This window comes from Narcine bancroftii, chromosome 2, assembly GCF_036971445.1.
Source record: "Narcine bancroftii isolate sNarBan1 chromosome 2, sNarBan1.hap1, whole genome shotgun sequence".
Taxonomy (NCBI): Eukaryota; Metazoa; Chordata; class Chondrichthyes; order Torpediniformes; family Narcinidae; genus Narcine; species Narcine bancroftii.
The window spans coordinates 291,918,792-291,935,949 of NC_091470.1; the positions used below are offsets into that span (position 1 = coordinate 291,918,792).

General features: G+C 39.4%; 1 protein-coding gene across 2 annotated transcripts in view; it reads right to left on the reverse strand.

Moving 5' to 3' along the window:
- Window positions 1-6,899: 6,899 nt before the first annotated feature.
- The window catches only part of adhfe1 (alcohol dehydrogenase iron containing 1), a 36,147-nt gene continuing 25,888 nt past the window's right edge, over window positions 6,900-17,158 (reverse strand). For both annotated transcript variants that reach the window (XM_069921358.1, XM_069921357.1), the window contains exons 11-14: window positions 14,612-14,690; window positions 10,817-10,913; window positions 10,135-10,292; window positions 6,900-8,917 (exon numbers count right to left, since the gene is read on the reverse strand). In XM_069921358.1, the coding sequence (XP_069777459.1) occupies window positions 8,834-8,917; window positions 10,135-10,292; window positions 10,817-10,913; window positions 14,612-14,690 (418 nt within the window). In that variant the 3' untranslated portion in view covers window positions 6,900-8,833. The remainder of the gene's footprint in view (window positions 8,918-10,134; window positions 10,293-10,816; window positions 10,914-14,611; window positions 14,691-17,158) is intronic.

A 17,158-nucleotide genomic window follows, 5' to 3' on the forward strand; every position in this document is an offset into this window, starting at 1 on the left:
TGAGTAGATTCCAAAACTCCGAATATATCTGACATTTTATCATTACATATCTCCCTGCTGGATCTATTATTTCCTCTTCTATTTTAAATGGCACATTTTTACTAATTAATATAGCCACTCCTCTTGCTTTTGAATTATACGATGCTGCTGTTACATGTCCTACCCAATCTCTCTTTAATTTCTTGTGCTCCAATTCAGTTAAGTGTGTTTCTTGCACAAATGCTATATCAATTTTTTCTTTTTTCAGTAAATTTAGCAGTTTCTTCCTTTTAATTTGGTTATGTATTCCATTAATATTCAAAGTCATATAGTTCAACGTAGCCATTTTATACTTTGTTTATCTTCCCTTTCCGTTTTTCCATCATTACCTTTCCTCCTTTTCCATTTCTGTTTTCTTATTTTAAACCCTTTATAAGACAACATTCCTAAAACATCAAACATTTTCCTTATTCTCCTATTTAAAACTTCTTTAGCCCCAATCTCCCCTTCCCCTCCTGTGTTGTCCTTTATCCCTTGTCGGACAACAACATCTCCCCTCTCCATTTGGGTTTGTGAATTCACTCGCAAGCGTCAGCTGATTTTGCAGTGACCGCAACTCCCCCCCACCCAGCCCCCCCAGAAAAGATTTCACTTTTCATATGTAACAAAGGTCACTCTTTTAGTTCCCTCCTTATTCCCTCTATTCCATTTCCTTCCCTTATTAATTCTTGTCTATACTATCTATATTTTCCTCTCAATACAGATACATTCACGTATGCACATTATACATATACACACTTATACTTCTTTACCCACATACATATAAATCGTGGTCATTTTTACTCTTATTACACGTCTTCGTGCTTCTTCTGGATCCGAGAATAGTCTGTTTTGTTGTCCTGGAATAAATATTTTCAATACAGCTGGATGCTTTAGTATAAATTTATACCCTTTCTTCCATAAAATCGCCTTTGCTGTATTGAACTCCTTTCTCTTCTTCAGGAGTTCAAAACTTATATCTGGATAAATGAAGATTTTTTGTCCTTTGTACTCCAGTGGCTTGTTGCCCTCTCTTACTTTTTCCATTGTCTTCTCCAGTACCTTTTCTCTTGTAGTATATCTTAGGAATTTTACTAAAATAGATCTTGGTTTTTGTTGTGGTTGTGGTTTAAAGGTCAATGCTCTTTGTGCCCTTTCTATTTCCATTTCTTGCTGTAGTTCTGGACATCCTAGGATCCTAGGGATCCAGTCTTTTATAAACTCTCTCATATTCTTGCCTTCTTCATCTTCCTTAAGGCCCACTATCTTTATGTTATTTCTTCTGTTATAATTTTCCATTATATCTATTTTCTGAGCTAACAGTTCTTGTGTCTCTTTAACTTTTTTATTAGATTCCTCTAATTTCTTTTTTAAGTCCTCTACCTCCATTTCTATTGCTGCTTCTCGTTCCTGCACCTTGTCCATTCTTTTTCCCATTTCTGATAAGGTCATATCTATTTTATTCATTTTCTCTTCTGTATTGTTTATTCTTCTTCTTAAATCATCAAATTCCTGCGCTTGCCATTCTTTAAATGACTCCATGTATTCTTTAATAAGAGAAAGTAAATCCTTTATCTTGCCTTTCCCTTCTTCTTCTATCTCACTGTACTCTTCCTCTTCCTCTTCTTCTTCCTCTGGGTTGGCCACCTGCTGCTTCTTTGTTGCCCTTCTCTTCTCTTCTTTCTTGTTTCCATTGTCTTCTGTGTTCTCCTCTTGCTGCAGGTGCTCTGCAGCTGTCGTTGCCGGCTGTGGAGATCGACTCCCCAGCTGGTCACCCCTCCCGTCGGTGTGTTTTTTTTCATGCGCGGTTGCGCACTTTTACTCGGCTCAGCGAGCCATTTTTGTAGTCCGATTTCTACCGACCTGAGGGAGCGGGTTTCTCTCTCCACCGCGGGCCTCTTCGAGCAGGTAAGGCCTTTTCCTTCATCTTCCGTTGTCTTCTCTTCCTCTCTTCTTACCATTGGTTTCGACTTTTGTTTTTTCGTCGCTATCTTCTTTGTACCTTTATACTCACTTTTCTTTAACTTTTATTTCTGTGCCTTTGTGTTTTCCTTTGTTTTTTCCGACTTTTCTTGAGAGGGCTGGAGTTCACCGTCTGGCCACTACTCCATGACGTGACTCTCCCTAGTGCTGCATCTTCTTAAGAATATTTAGATTGATGTCCCTGGGGCCAGATGTGATATACCCCAGGCTGCTGTGGAAAGGGAGGGAAGAACTAGCTGGAGTGTTGGCTATGATCCTTGAGTCCTCCTTGGCCACAGGGGAGGTGCCAGATGATTGGAGAATGGCAAATGGGGTCCCTTTGTTTAAAAAAGGTAATAGGGAGAATCCTGGGAATTATACATCAATGGTGTGCAAACTAATGGAGAAGATTCTTTTTTTTAAACTTTATTTATGTCATTCAAAAAACAATTAGTACATAACATATACAACAATTAACCCTAGACATATATAGAGAAAAAAAAGAAAAGAACACCCCCCCCCCTCCCGTTCAGCCAACTCTCCTAAGGAGAGCCATAAAGAAAGAAAAAAAAGAAAAAAATATTAAAAAAAAATTAAGCATACATATTAAGATCTAATCAATTTAAATTGAAATGTAAATATTCTGAATATAACAACCACTTATTAATTAAAAAAATTATAATTATCACACAAAACATATGTAATTTTTTCCATTATTAAACAATATTTCATCTCATTATGCCATCTAGAGAGGATCCTTTCTTAAGGAAAGGATCTATGAGCATTTGGAGAAGTACAATCTGCTCAAGTATAGTTAACGTGGAATTGTGAAGGGAAGGTTGTGCCTCACAAGCCTAATTGAGTTTTTTTTAAGGAGGTAAAACAAGAAATTGATGAAGATATGGCAGTAGATGTGGTCTATATGGATTTTAGTAAGGCATTTGGCAAGGTCCTCAATGAGAGACTCATTCAGAAAGTCATGAGGCATGCCATCCACGAATCTTGGCTGTGCGGATTAAAATTAGGCTTGCATGTAGAAAGCAGAGAGTACTAGTGGACAGAAAGTATTCTGCTTGGAGGTCAATGACGAGTGGTGTTCTACAGGTATCTGCTCTGAGACCCCTGCTCTTTGTGATTTTTATTAATGCCCTAGATGAAGAAGCAGAAGGTTGGGTCAGTAAGTTTGTGGATGACACAAAGGTTGGAGAAGTTGTGGATGGTGCTGAAGGTTGTTGTGGGTTACAAAATGATACAGACAGGATGCAGAGTTGGGTGGAAAAATGGCAAATGAAGTTTAATCTGGATAAGTTTGAGGTAATGCATTTTGGAAGGTCAAATCAGAAGGCTGAATACAGGGTTAGTGGTCAGATACAACAGTGGAGGAACAGAGGGACCTTGAGATCCAAATCCATACATCTCTCAAGGTTGCCTCATAGGTTGATGGGATAGTTAAGAAGGCCTATGTGATGCTGGACTTCATTAATAGGGGGATTGACTTCAAGATTGGAGAGATCATGTTGCAACTCTACAAATCTCTGGTAAGACCACACTTTGAGTATTACGTTCACTTCTGATCACCTCATTATATGCAGGATGTGAAAGCTATAGAGAGGATGCAGAGCAGATTTACCTGTATGTTGCCTGGGTTAGAAAATAAGTTTTTTTTATGAGGCAAGGTTAGCAGAGCTAGGACTTTTCTCTTTGGAGCACAGAAGGATGAGAGGAGACTTAACAGAGGTCTACACTATTGCTTAGTGAGACAGTTGCTGGAGGGGCAGGACTGGCAGCTCAATATTTTGGCGTTCAGTTGTTTCAGACGTGATAGAGGGGGAGGAGTGACATTGCTAGGCAGGGAAAATAACACAACTTTGCTTAGACAACACTGTAGACTCACCTACAGAAGCCATATGGATGGAGCTAAGGAATGGAAAAGGTGTGAGCACACTAATAGGCTTGTATTATAGACTGTCCAATAGTCTGAGAATTGGAAGCATAAATCTGTTGGGAGATAGCAGACCATTGTAAGAAACTGAAAGTTGTCAGAGTAGGTGATTTTAACTTTCCACATATTGAATGGGACTCCCATACTATAAAAGGACTGGATGGCTTGGAGTTTGTCAGATAAGTACAGGAAAGGTTTCTAAATCAATATGTAGAGGTGCCAGCAAGAGAAGATGCAATACTTGATCTCCTATTAGGTCAGGTGGCAGAAGACTGTGTTGGTGAGCATTTTGGGTCCGGTGACCACAATGTCATTAGGTTCAAGTTACTTATGGATAAGGATAGGTCTGGTCCTAGAGTTGAGGTTTTAAATTGGAAAAAGGCCAATTTTGTGGAAGCTGTTTTCTGGCAAGGATATATCTGACAAGAGGAAGGCATTCAAGGGCGAGATTTTAAGGGTGCAGAGTTTGTATGTTCCTACTAGGATTAAAGGCAAAATTAACAGGTTTTCAAGGGATATTGATGATATGATTAAGAAGATGAGAGAGGTGTATAACCAGTATAGGCAACAAGGAGTAAATGAGGTACTTGCAGAGAATGGAAAATGTAAGAGAATACTAAAGAAGGAAATCAGGAAGGCAAAAAGAAGGCATGAGGGTGCTTTGGTAGATAATGTGAAGGTAAACCTGAAGGGTTTATACAAGTATATTAAGAGTAAGAGGATAACAAGGGACAAAATTGGTTCCATAGAGGATCAGAATGGTCAACTATATGTGGAGCCTCATGAAATGGGGAGATCTTAAACAATTTTTTTGCATCAGTATTTACTCAGGAAACTGGCATAGTGAATAAGGATGGAAGGGAAACAAATAGAACTGTCATGAAACATGTAGAGATTAAGGAGGAGTAGGTGATTGCTGCCTTACAGCAAATAAAGGTAGACAGATCCCCTAGCCCGGATATGATATTCTCTCAGACCTTGAGGGAGACAAGTGTTAAAATTGCAAGGGCCCTGACGAATATATTTAAAATATCCTTGGCCACAGGAGAGGTGCTGGAGGATTGGAGAGTAACTCATGTTGTTCTGCTGTTTAAGAAAGGCTCCGAGAATAAACCAGGCAACTATAGGCCAGTGAGCCTGACATCAGTAGTAGGTAAATTATTGGAAAGAGTTCTGAGAGATAGGATATATAGGTTTTTGGACAGCCATGGGCTGATTAAGGACATTCGGCATGTCTTTGTGTGTGGTAGGTCATGTTTAACAAATCTTGTAGAGTTTTTTGAGTAAGTTACCAAGAAGGTAGATGAAGAAAAGGCTGTGGATGTTGTCTACCTGGATTTTAGTAAGGCCTTCGACAAGGTCCCACATGGGAGGTTAGTTCAGAAGGTTAATACACTAGGTATACATAGAGGGGTTGTAAACTGGATTCAAATTTGGCTGTGTGGGAGAAAACAAAGAGTGGTAGTGGATGGTTATTTCTCAGACTGGAGGCCTGTGACGAGTGGTGTGGCTCAGGATTTGTGTTGGGACCATTGTTGTTTGTTGTCTATATCAATGATCTGGATGATAACGTGGTGAATTGGATCAGCAAGTTTGCTGATGGCACAAAGATAGGAGGCATAGTGGACTGTGAGAAAGATTTTCAAAGCTTGTAGAGCGATCTAGACCATCTGGGAGAATGGGCCAGTAAATGGATGATGGAGTTTAATGCAGACAAGTGTGAGGTATTGCAAATCAAGGAAGGACGTACACTATAAATGGTAGGGCACTGAGGAGTGTGGAGGAGCAAAGAGACCTCAGGATATCGGTACGTTGTTCCCTGAAAGTGGAGTCACATGTAGACAGGGTTGTAGAGAAAGATTTTGGCATCTTGGCCTGTTCTGGTCACCCAGCTACAGGAAGGATATCAATAAGATTGAAAGAGTGCAGAGAAGAGTTACTAGGATTTTGCCAGGTCTTCAGGAATTGAGTTACAGGGAAAGTTTAAACAGGTTTGGACTTTATTTCTTGGAACAAAGAAGAAGGGGAGATTTGATAGAGGTTTTCAAAATTATGAGAGGTATAGACAGAGTAAATGCGAGTAGGCTCTTTCCATTGAGATTAGGAGAGATAAATACTCTAGGACATGACTTTCAGGTGAAAGGGGAAATATTCGGGGAAACTTTTTCACTCAGAGAGTGGTGGAAGTGTGAAAGGAGTTGCCATCTGATTTGGTGGGTGCAGACTCGATCTTGAGTTTTAAGATTAAATTGGATAGATACATGAATGAGGGTTATGGAATGGGAGCAGGTCATTGGGACTAGCTGAAAAATGGTCAGCACAGACTAGAAGGGATGAATGGCCTGTTATCTGTGCTGTAGCATTCTATGGTTCTAAGATTATGAGATCCTGCACCTTCGACCCAGGGCAGGAATAGCAAACACCAGGGGACATCTCTACTACAAAGTGAAGGGAGTAAAGTTTAGGGGAGACATCAAGGGTAAGATTTTTTTTTATACAAAGAGTTGCCTGGAATGCCTTACTTGTGGGTAATGACGGAGGCTGAAACATTAAGGGGATTTAAGAGATTCAGGCACATGAATGAAAGAAAAATAGATGGTTATCAGGTTGGAAGGGTTCAGTGTTTTTTTGGTATATAGGTTGGCACAACATCGAGAGCCAAATGGTCTATACTGTAATGTTCTTTGTTATGGGTCTTGAGTTAACCATTTTATGGTGGTTATTACTCAGGGGACACCTTTGAGTATAAAGCCCTGCTAAAGGTAGTGGACCTTGCTCAGGATATCACAGGCAAACCCTCTCCACCATCGAGAATATCTACAGGGAACGCTGCCATCGGAGAGCAGCAGCAATCATTAAGGATTCACATCAACCACCACATGCTCTGTTCTCACTGCTATCAACAGGTAAGAGGTTTAGGACAGCTGCTACCCCTCCACCATCTGATTCCTCAACAACAAACTCAGTCAGGGACTCATTTAAAGACACTTACTTTTGCATTTTATTGATTTTTTTTCCTCTATATTGCAGTCAGTTTGTTTACATATGTTTACATTTATTGACAGTTTTTTTGGTACTACAAATAAGTGGTAATTCTGCCTTGCCTACAGGAAAAATAATCTCAGGGTTGTGTGATGTCATTTCTGTACTCTGACAATAAATCAAATCTGAAATCTGAATCTTATTTTTAAGACCCAGATAATTAACTGAATTTAAATTGCATAGATGCCATTATGGAATTTCAATGTGTCTCTGGATTAGCTAAGGCCTCAGGATTTTAAATTTGGTAATTTAACCCCATGCCACCACCTTGACATTATAAAAAGGGTTAAATATGGCAAAAGATTCTCACTGGAAGGTCAAATATTGACACTGTTTAATTCTTCACGTTTCTTGGGAGATCCTAATCACCAACTTCTATAGTTAAATAATTGTAACTGGTGACTTATGAAGCAAGTAAGAATATCAGTGCAAGAACCATTTGTGTGTATGACAACAAACTCCCATCATCATCACAGATGCCAAACTCTATCGGCCATCAGAAGAAAATGGCGACTTTGCCTATACCTCCATTTCTCATTCGAGGGAAAAATATGCCCCTAAGCAACTCTACTAGTAACGTGCAAGTTTAGATCCACTTCATGGTTTGTAATTACATTTTCTATATCTATGTCATATTCTAATGTGCACAATGATTTACATATTTTATCGGTAAAACAGGATTGTGGCTAAGTTTTAAAACACACAAATGCTGAAGAAACTCAGCAGGTCAAACAGTGCCTTTATGTAGCAAAGGTAAAGATACATATTTTATATGTTAGAATATGGTTTCCTCATAGCTGAAAACAAAAATTCAACACATTTTCAGCCCTATTTCCTTCATAATGTCGCTTCAGCAATTATGTGTTACTTCATGTCTTTGTAATGTTGACTATACAAATGCAGCTTTGATTTGGCTTCCTCCTTATACTCAGTGTAAGCACAAGGCTGACTGCAATTGGTTGTGTCCTAATCAAGTCCTATTTCACTTGATGGAGGCTCTTATAAACAAGGCCGATTTGCTACTACTCCTGAGGTGATTGATAAGGCCAATGAAGGAACATGAGACTCTTCACAGGTGGAGCAAAAAGACCCCAATGAAAAGGTATAGGCTTTTAATTTTTGAGGTGGTGCAGCCCTTCTGCTCTTTATGCTGGGTTTTTGTGTGCTCCAATGCATAAACCCTGTGGTCACCTATCTTAGCTCCTTATTAAGCAATCTCTATCACAACATTCCTTTTTTTGCTTTGCTTTACCTGGGCATTGCGATCTTGGAAAGCCTTTTCCTAATCACATAATAACCTTTTGTTGGTCCTTTAAGATGCTCATTAACCTGCTTGTTTGACTAGGGTTTTGGACACCTGCCCTTATGTCTGTGATGTGATTTAATGTCCATTTTGTGGTCTTGCTCCTGTGAACTTTCCACAGATATTTTATATTTTTAAAGCCTCCTTTATGCAGAAGATTTTTCACAGTTGGGGAACTCGGAAATTAAAAACTCTAATTTTGAAAATTATTACAGAGAAATAAACATTAGAACATTCACAAGGGATTAAAATTGATTAGATGTTATAAACAAACTTTGCTAACAAATCATGTTTTAAAACGTGAAGGAATAACAGCTGCAATTAGTTCCTCAGACAGGTTTAGCTGAGGAAGTCTGGCAGACATACAGAATATCCATTTTCTCTTCCACTACCCATTGCTATGGTATAACAACTGGTAACACTCAGAAAAATAGATCTCAGAAACTTATAATGTTTTATATTAACATATAAAGGAACACGTTTAAAACATACTTTGACACATTGGCACACCAAACAGTAACCTCCTTATTTTATGTTCAGTGAGTTTTCTTCATGGTGTAATTTGGTTAATACAGTTTCATGGAAGACTCGAACAAAGCTGCCAGATCTTCCTCTGTCTGAGGCCTTGGGGACAGTTTTGTTACCCTTTCCTAAAACAGATCAATTGAAAAGCTGCTTAATTTTTAAAAATGTATTCACAATCTTTTCAGTACATATTCATTTAACAGTGGAATAAGGTAACAGCAGACAATATTTATAATTTTTAAAAAAATCACAAGGAACAGACTTTCTTCTCAGTGGTTAATGATATCAGGAAAGCAGTGATAGTCCATGAAGGGCAAACTACAAATGGGGAATTTATGCATATGCAATAATTTATGCATATGCAATAGTTTGCTGTGCAGGAAAATTAAAAATGACTCTGCTCAAGTTGAAAATGTATTTGTTGTTTCATTATTAAGGTTAGTTACCAATATGACCCCTTCCTTCATCTATTCCTGGACTCTCTGTTGTTTCCTCAAGACAGCTTTTTCAAGAGCATTACATAATTAAGGTTCATGTGGCCAACAGTATGAATAATTGAAACATTTCGGGTGTTGGGATCAATCGAAGCCATGATAAATCTCACTTGCTATCTTTAGGACATTAAGTCTTTTGCAGCCCTCTTTGGACTAACCTGAAAACAATTTATTGATCCCAGACAGAACTAATTCAAAGGCCAAAGAGAACAGAGTCTTCCAAAAGTAAATTTCTGTGAGGTCAAGTAGAACTTGCATTACAATTGATCATTATAGGGGTGACTGGACAGCATCAGGGTGCCTGCAAATCTTCCTATTACATCCTATATTTTATAATGGGATGTCTCGATTTTAAACCAACATTGTCAAGGCCAGTAGCCTGTAGCTTTTATCTTTATACACAAATGCACTGGAAGTGGCTGATATATAAAACACAATGGTGGGTGGAGCCTGAAAATCAGTGACTTTTCAGTTTGCTTTCCATGGATGCTGTGTGAGCTGCTGTTCATCCAGCACTTTTGTGCATTGATCTAGTTCTCTGCCATCTGCAGACTTCTTGTTTACATCTATTTCTCTGGTGTTGGTTCTCCCAGTAGTACCATTATTTCTTGTAAAGCACCCTGTTCATGATACCATAGTAAAACCTTTCCTGTTAATATCTACATTTTCTGACCAACTGCCTGTAACTTGAGACTGTAGCACAGTTACAAGCACTCAATTTTCCTTGCGTGACCAGCACGATCGTCAACTTGCTGCAGAAAAATCCCCCTCTTTATTTTACTGATTTATTTATCTTTCTTTCAATTTAACTCATTTTGAAACCTCTCTTCACCACCATTACTACAGACCTGAGGCAGTGTTCCTTTGACTAAAGCTGGAATATCTTCTTTAGTGTAACCAACGGCACTTAGTCCATCTTCAACATTCAGCTCAAATAGGAAATTCCGAAGCGTATCAGCCAGAACGAGCCCTGCATCTTCACGTTTCACAGTTTTCGTATCAGTTCCTGAAAGAGAGTCAATGTTTGTAGTATCAGAAAGATGCCACACTTTGCATTCACTACACAAAACTTTTTTTTCCATTTTACTATTACCTATATGTGATTGTAATAATTTTTTTTCCAAAAACAACTGCATTAAAAATGAACAAATTCAATAACACTGCAGTTGTGTCCAATGATGTAACATCATAGAACCAAAAACTTTATCTGTACAATACCTTGCACTATATTTGCAGAGAAATGCACTCCCTGGCATGAGAAGTATGTACAGCGCCTTTTCAACGTATACTTTTACGAAAGGGTTAACTTTTAGGCCATTTAATTTATTCCTTTAGTCACAATTTGTGGACAAACTTAATTACAAAAGAATCAAGTGGTGGGCTAATTTGATGCGTTCAGTTTGCAATTCTGCTTTATTCATAAAATTGTCTTTGTAATTGCAGAGTCAAAAGACAGTTTTGAAAGAAAATGAAAGGACTTATCAACAGATTAACTTTGATTTGTAAGGAAGTTGAGGATTCAGTCATTACCTAGTATCTCTGCTGCTTCCAAGTGACGTTCAGGACACATGGAGCCTGTGAAAGTGAAGACTGCAGGAGAAGTCAGGACAACAGAAAGGCCATGTGGCTGCAAAAAGAGAATGCTTGTGTAGGAATAACAACTTATAACTTACTTCCCAACATCAAATTACTCTACTGAAAGTTCTACTTCAACATCCACTGTTGAAGGTCCACACTTAGCCCATGCAGTCTGATGCACCAACAATGACTCAAAAGACTGAAGATGAGCAAAACTGAGGCTTTTATTTGCAAAAGAATGAAGGCACATCCCTGCTGGTCAACTGTCCCGAACTGAGGAGGTGTCTGAGGAACAGCCACCTTTATTCAGGATCCTGTGAGAGAAGCCATAGGTACAGTCGGCCAATGGATGTGCCCAGATAGATAAATTCATATGTACAGTGGTTTATGACATTCACCTCTTGTTTTTAAAGAGTGGTGTTAGGTGCTTGCGTTGTACGGCTGCCATGGTTGGATCACTGGCAGAATGTGATGGTGGCGGCACAAACCGCAAGGCAGCCACGCTGTTGGTTGAGTAGGTCTCCCTGTTCTGAAGGGCCACCTCCAGGGTGCCTGCCAATTCGACCACCCTCCACAGACTGAGCTCACCTTGCTGTAGTAGTCTCTGGCAGATGTAATTGGACCTGATGTCTGCAACATAGATATCCCTAATCAGGTCCTCCGTGTACTCCGCAGCTTTCATGACATTGGATTCAAAGGCCCGTCTAAGGGTTCACAGGGCCCGGAGATACTTGGTGGTTGATTCCCATGGTCGCTGCTTTCGGTTCACTAGGAGGGGTCTGGCTTAGACCTCGTTGACCTTTCATTATGCCCATTGCCTATGGATAGGATGTGGCATCCCTGATCATCGAGTACAATAGAGGCCTGACTTGGGAGAGCAGTACCTGTAATTTGTTGTTCTCCGACCGAACGATGGCTGATGATGCCTGTAGAAATGCTTTGAAACAGTGCACCCAGAGTTCAAATTTGGTAGATGCCTTGGGTGATTGAGGGCCAATTTCCAGTTTCTCTGGCTTCAAGATCTGCTCCATTGTCAAGACTATTGCAAATAAAATTGATGCACCATCAAGGACTCAAAAGACTGAAGTTGAGCAAAACTGATAGGCTTTTATTCGCAATACAATGAAGGCACATCTCTGCTAGTTGACTGTCCCGAAATGAGGAGGGGACTGGGGGACAGTCACTTTTATTCAGGAGCCTGTGGGCGGAGCCACAGGTACAGTCAGCCAATGTGTGTGCCCAGACAGATGAATATATACATACAGTGGTTTTACCACACAGTCAATGGCTGTCTGCACTATGGAGACATAGCAATGCCAGCAAGTCCTGCTGTCTGACATGCACCAATTCTTCATTGAAATCACAGTAGATTGTTAGATATATGAACATTAGACTCATTCAGAAAGTCATGAGGCATGGGATCATTGAGACCTTGGCTGTGTAGATTTAGAATTGGCCCGCCTGCCAAAAGCAGAGAGTAGTAGTAGATGGAATGCATTCTTCCTGGAGGTCAGTGACTAGTTGAGTTCTGCAGAATCTGATCTGGCACTTCTCTCTTTGTGATATTTATAAATATCCTAGACAAATGTATAGGGATGGATCATTAAATTTGCAGAAGACATGAAGGTTGGAAGTGCTGCCGATAATGTAAAAGGTTGTCGTAGGTTAAAACAGGATGCAGAGTTGGGCAGAAAAGTGGCAGATGGAGTTCAATCAAGATATGTGTGAAGTGATGCATTTTAGAAGGTCAAAATTGAAAACAGAGTACATGGTTAATGGCAGGATTCGTAACAGTATGGAAGAACAGGACTCTTGGGGTCCAAATCCATAGATCTCTCAAAGATTGTTGCACAGGTCGATAGGGTAGTTAAGAAGGCTTATGGTATGCAGGCCTTCATTAGTTGGGGGGATTGAGTTCAAGAATTGTGAGGTCTGCTGTAGTTCTATAAAACTCTTTTTTAGACCACGCTTTTATATTGTGTTCAGTTCTGGTCAAAAAGGATGTAAAAGCTATGGAGAGGGTACAGAGGAGATTTACCAGGATATTTCCTGGATTAAAGAATGTGTTTTATGAGGCAAGCTTACCAGAGCTAGGAATTTTTTCTTTGGAGAAAAGATTATGTGAGGCATAATAAGGTGGAGAGCCAGCACCCTTTTCTGGGGGGGTGAAAGTAACAAACACCAGAGGACATCTGTATAAGATGAAGATTAGGGGGAATTGTCAGGGTTAATTTTTTTTTTACATTGAGAGTAGTGGGTGCCTGGAATGCATTGCCATGAGTGGTGCTGGAGGCTGTTACAGTAAGGGCATTGGTTATGAGACAGTGGTAGATTAACTGCCACCCAGGCCCCTAGGCTGAGCCTTTGTAAGGCTCCCCCTGATTTTTTTTCCCCCTGCTCCACCCTTCGTTGAATAGAATAAAGTGACATTATGTTAAATAATGTATGAGGGGTCTCCAAAATGGTCAAAAAATACCGGGGGTGTGGGGGGGGGGGGGGGGAGGTCAATTGAACATTTGGGGTTGAATTTAAGAATTGTAGAGCCAAGGCTCCTGCCAGGCCCCTACTCAGCCTAATGGTTAATCTGCCACTGCCACTGGTGTGAAGGAGGGAAGGTTTTGTTTGTTGAAAAGGTTTATAAACAGCACAACATCATGGGCGGAAGGGCTTGTATTGTGTTACAATATTCTATATTAATGTTAAAAAAGTTAGCATAGCTTTATGAAGTGGATGTTTCATGTGGTATGACTTCAGATATATATTCACATTGGCCAGTGTTGTTAGTTGGGTTGACTTCCTTTGAAGGAGTATGTTTTATTGGGATCTTTGTATTTGCTATTTGCTTTATTTAGCAGCAACATTGAGAAGTCTACAGACAATACAAATATACAATAATTTATTTGTGAATGCAATGCATGGGTGAACTCCCTTATGCAAGAGTGAGTACCTTGGAAAATATTGCAAAAACCTGTTGCGCCAAGAAACTTGTGAGTCAATGTGACCATGACTGCCATGCAAAAGCAGTTAAGTATTGAGAACAGGCTATCACATAGCTCACTGATGATAGTCTTAGAAAACCTGAGCTTTGGAATGCATTGTTCCATGGACACATAGGATACTATGCTTCTGAAGATTCTATTTGCGAGCTGATTTTTCATTCAAGTGCCTCTATTTTCACTATCCAAAGGTCTCAGACGTTCTCTAAGTGGCCACCATTGATGGGAAGTAGTATCACCACTGAGGCATCCACTGAAATGCCATGGCATCTAAATGTTGGGAGAAACACTCACTGTTTTGTTGCACAGCTTTCGATAGACGGTGTTGGAGCAGCCTGATCACTTCTGGAGGTACTTAGTCAGGTCTCCTGCTGTTATGTAGCTCCCTTTGTTGTGGAAAATAAAGCAACAGGCTGGCACTAAGTGGTCCTAATTCAAATGAGAGACTTCCATGATGGTCGGTGTCTGGTGCTTTCTGGTTCACTTGATGTTAGAGCAGCCATAAATGTATTGAATATGAATAAATGCATCATTTGGTTTGTGCCTAGTACCAGGAAAACATCAGGAATGTTAATAGGAATAACACAGGACAATGCCTGGTCCAATTTCACAGCTGATTAGTTTCACCTCGAAATGATATCTAGCACAAACTCTGGAGCAGAATTCCACAGCTCCTAATTGACATGCCATGTGACCCATTTTCTCATCATGGCCTATTATACGGTGTGTAAAAATTAAAACATGAACATACCACCAAAGGATAATCTACGTTGTAATCCTTAGCTTTAAATGTTTTCACCATTCCAGACACTGGATAGGACATTCCATGGCTAAGAAATGAAAACACACGATCCAGGTTAGTTCTGTTGTCAACTTGTAATTTGAATTGTGAACATTCAGCACAATTTGTAAAGTCTCATATCAAAACCAAAAGAATCATTCATTAGGTTTTATGCCGATGAAGAAAGCATTATTGAGAATATTTGCTATTATGAGTTTGTGCAAAACAATTTTTATTTTAAGTAGTGACTGGTTACCTTAACAAAAAAGACAAAGTGGATAAAAGTATGTGTGGATTTTCAGAAGAGACAAGATTTCCCTTAAGATACTTGTTTGAAAATTTCAAGCATTTAAGGCGGAAAGTAGTTATCTAAATTGGTTACTGAATGTGAAAGAAAATTGGATGAGAGAAGGATTGGCAGTGGAGTAAAGTTTCTTCTGACTGCACTTAGAAACTGAATAAACAGAGGGAGCATTATCCTAAATCTAATGACATATACGATGTGAATTTCTGAAATTATGACAAGAAATGTAGATTCTTGTAATGGGAGGAGAAATATAAGTTGATAATACAGATCCAATGGTGAATAGATTGTGGTCAAATCCAGACTTGCCAGAGTTCAAATGGCATTTCCTTGAAATTGGGTTTGTAGGGATGTCATGGTTCTGCCTCAAACTACGTTTTAAAATTTTGTATTTTCTGATCACAGCCAAACAAGCAGTTGAATTACCATGAATGGTTTCAGTATCCCTGGAAGAGTAAAAGCAACTAGGATTACTTTATCTGATTGCTCCTCTACAGCTCTTGTTGAAAAGTGTGTGTGTGAATGAAAGTTGGGTAAGCATTGAGCTGGGCTTGACCAGATTTTTTCAAATATGTTATTATTACATGACCCAGTCTCACAACTGGTGAATTGGATGAGGTTTGAGAGTATAATCTGCACATATAGTGCCCTCCATAATGTTTGGGACATAGGCACTTTTTTCCTTTAATGGCCCATGATCAATAGTTTTAAATTTGTAATCAAACATTTGATGTGATGTAAGTAGAGATTTCAGAATTTATTCATGATTATTGTATACATTTCTGTTTGACCATGGAGCAATTCCAGCACTTTTATACAGAGATTTATACATACATTTTAGGGCACAAAAATGTTGGGACCTTTTGGCTTCACAGGTGTTTGTGAGTACTCAGGTATGTATAATTGCTTCATTACTGCAGGTATGAGGTTTTGGCTTGCTTCTAAGCTTTTGATCACCTTTGGAGTCTGTAGTTGCCATTTTTCAACATGAGGACCAGGAATGTGCTAATGAAAGTTAAATAAGTCATTATGAGGCAAAAAGCAAGATTAAAGCAGAAAGAGTCATTGCCCAAACCTTAGAATTACCAAAATCAACAGTTTGGAACATCATTAGGAATAAAGTTTGTACTGATGAATTCAGTAATTGCAAAGGGACTGGCAGGCCAAGGAAGACCTCCACTGCTGATTACAGAAGAATTCTCATCATATTGAAGAAAAATCCTCAAATGCTGATCTGACAGATCAGAAACTCTTCAGGAGGCAGGTGTGGATGTGTTAATTGACTACTATCCACCGAAGACTTCATGAACAGAAATACAGAGGCTACACGCAAGATGCCAACCACTAGTTATCCACAAAAACAGGATGACCAGATTACAGTTTGCCAAGAAGTATTGAAAAGAGCCTGCAGAATTCTAGAAAAAGGTCTTGTGGACAGTTGAGACCAAGATTAACCCGTATCAGAGTGGTGGCAAGAGCAAAGTGTGGAGGCAGAAAGAAACTGCCCAAAATCCAAAGCATACCACCTCATCTATGAAACATGGTGGTGTGGGTGTTATGGCCTGGACATGTATGGCTGCCACAGGTACCAGTACCGGCGCAGTGATGAGTAACTGGTGACGGCAGGAGAAAAATGAATTCTGAGGTGTATAAAATCATTTTATCTGTTCGGGTTCAAGTGATTGCCTCCAAACCCATTGGGCAGTACTTCATCATACAGCAGGACTATGATCCCAAACTGCTAAAGCAACAAAGGAGTTTTTCAAAGCTGAAAACTGGAAAATTCTTGAATGGCCAAGTCAATCATCTGATCGAAAACCAATGCCTTCTGAAGAGAAAATGTAAGGGAATAAGCCCCCAAAACAAGCAGGAGCTGAAGATGGCTGCAGTGGAGGCCTGGTAGAGCATAACCAGAGAAGATGCTCAGCACCTGGTGATGTTTATGAATCACAAAATTCAAGCATTCATTGCATGCAAGAGATATGCAGCGAAGTACTAAACATGACGACTTTAATAGACATAACATTAATTTCACCCAAATATTATGGTGCCCTGAAATGAGGGGTCTATGCATAAAAACTGCTAAATAGTCAAACCAAAATGTATACAAATAATCTTGAATAAAATCTGAACCGTGCACTTTAATCACATGTGAACTGTTTGATTAGAAATTTAAAACTGTGGAGCACGGGAGTAAATTAAAGGAAAAAGTC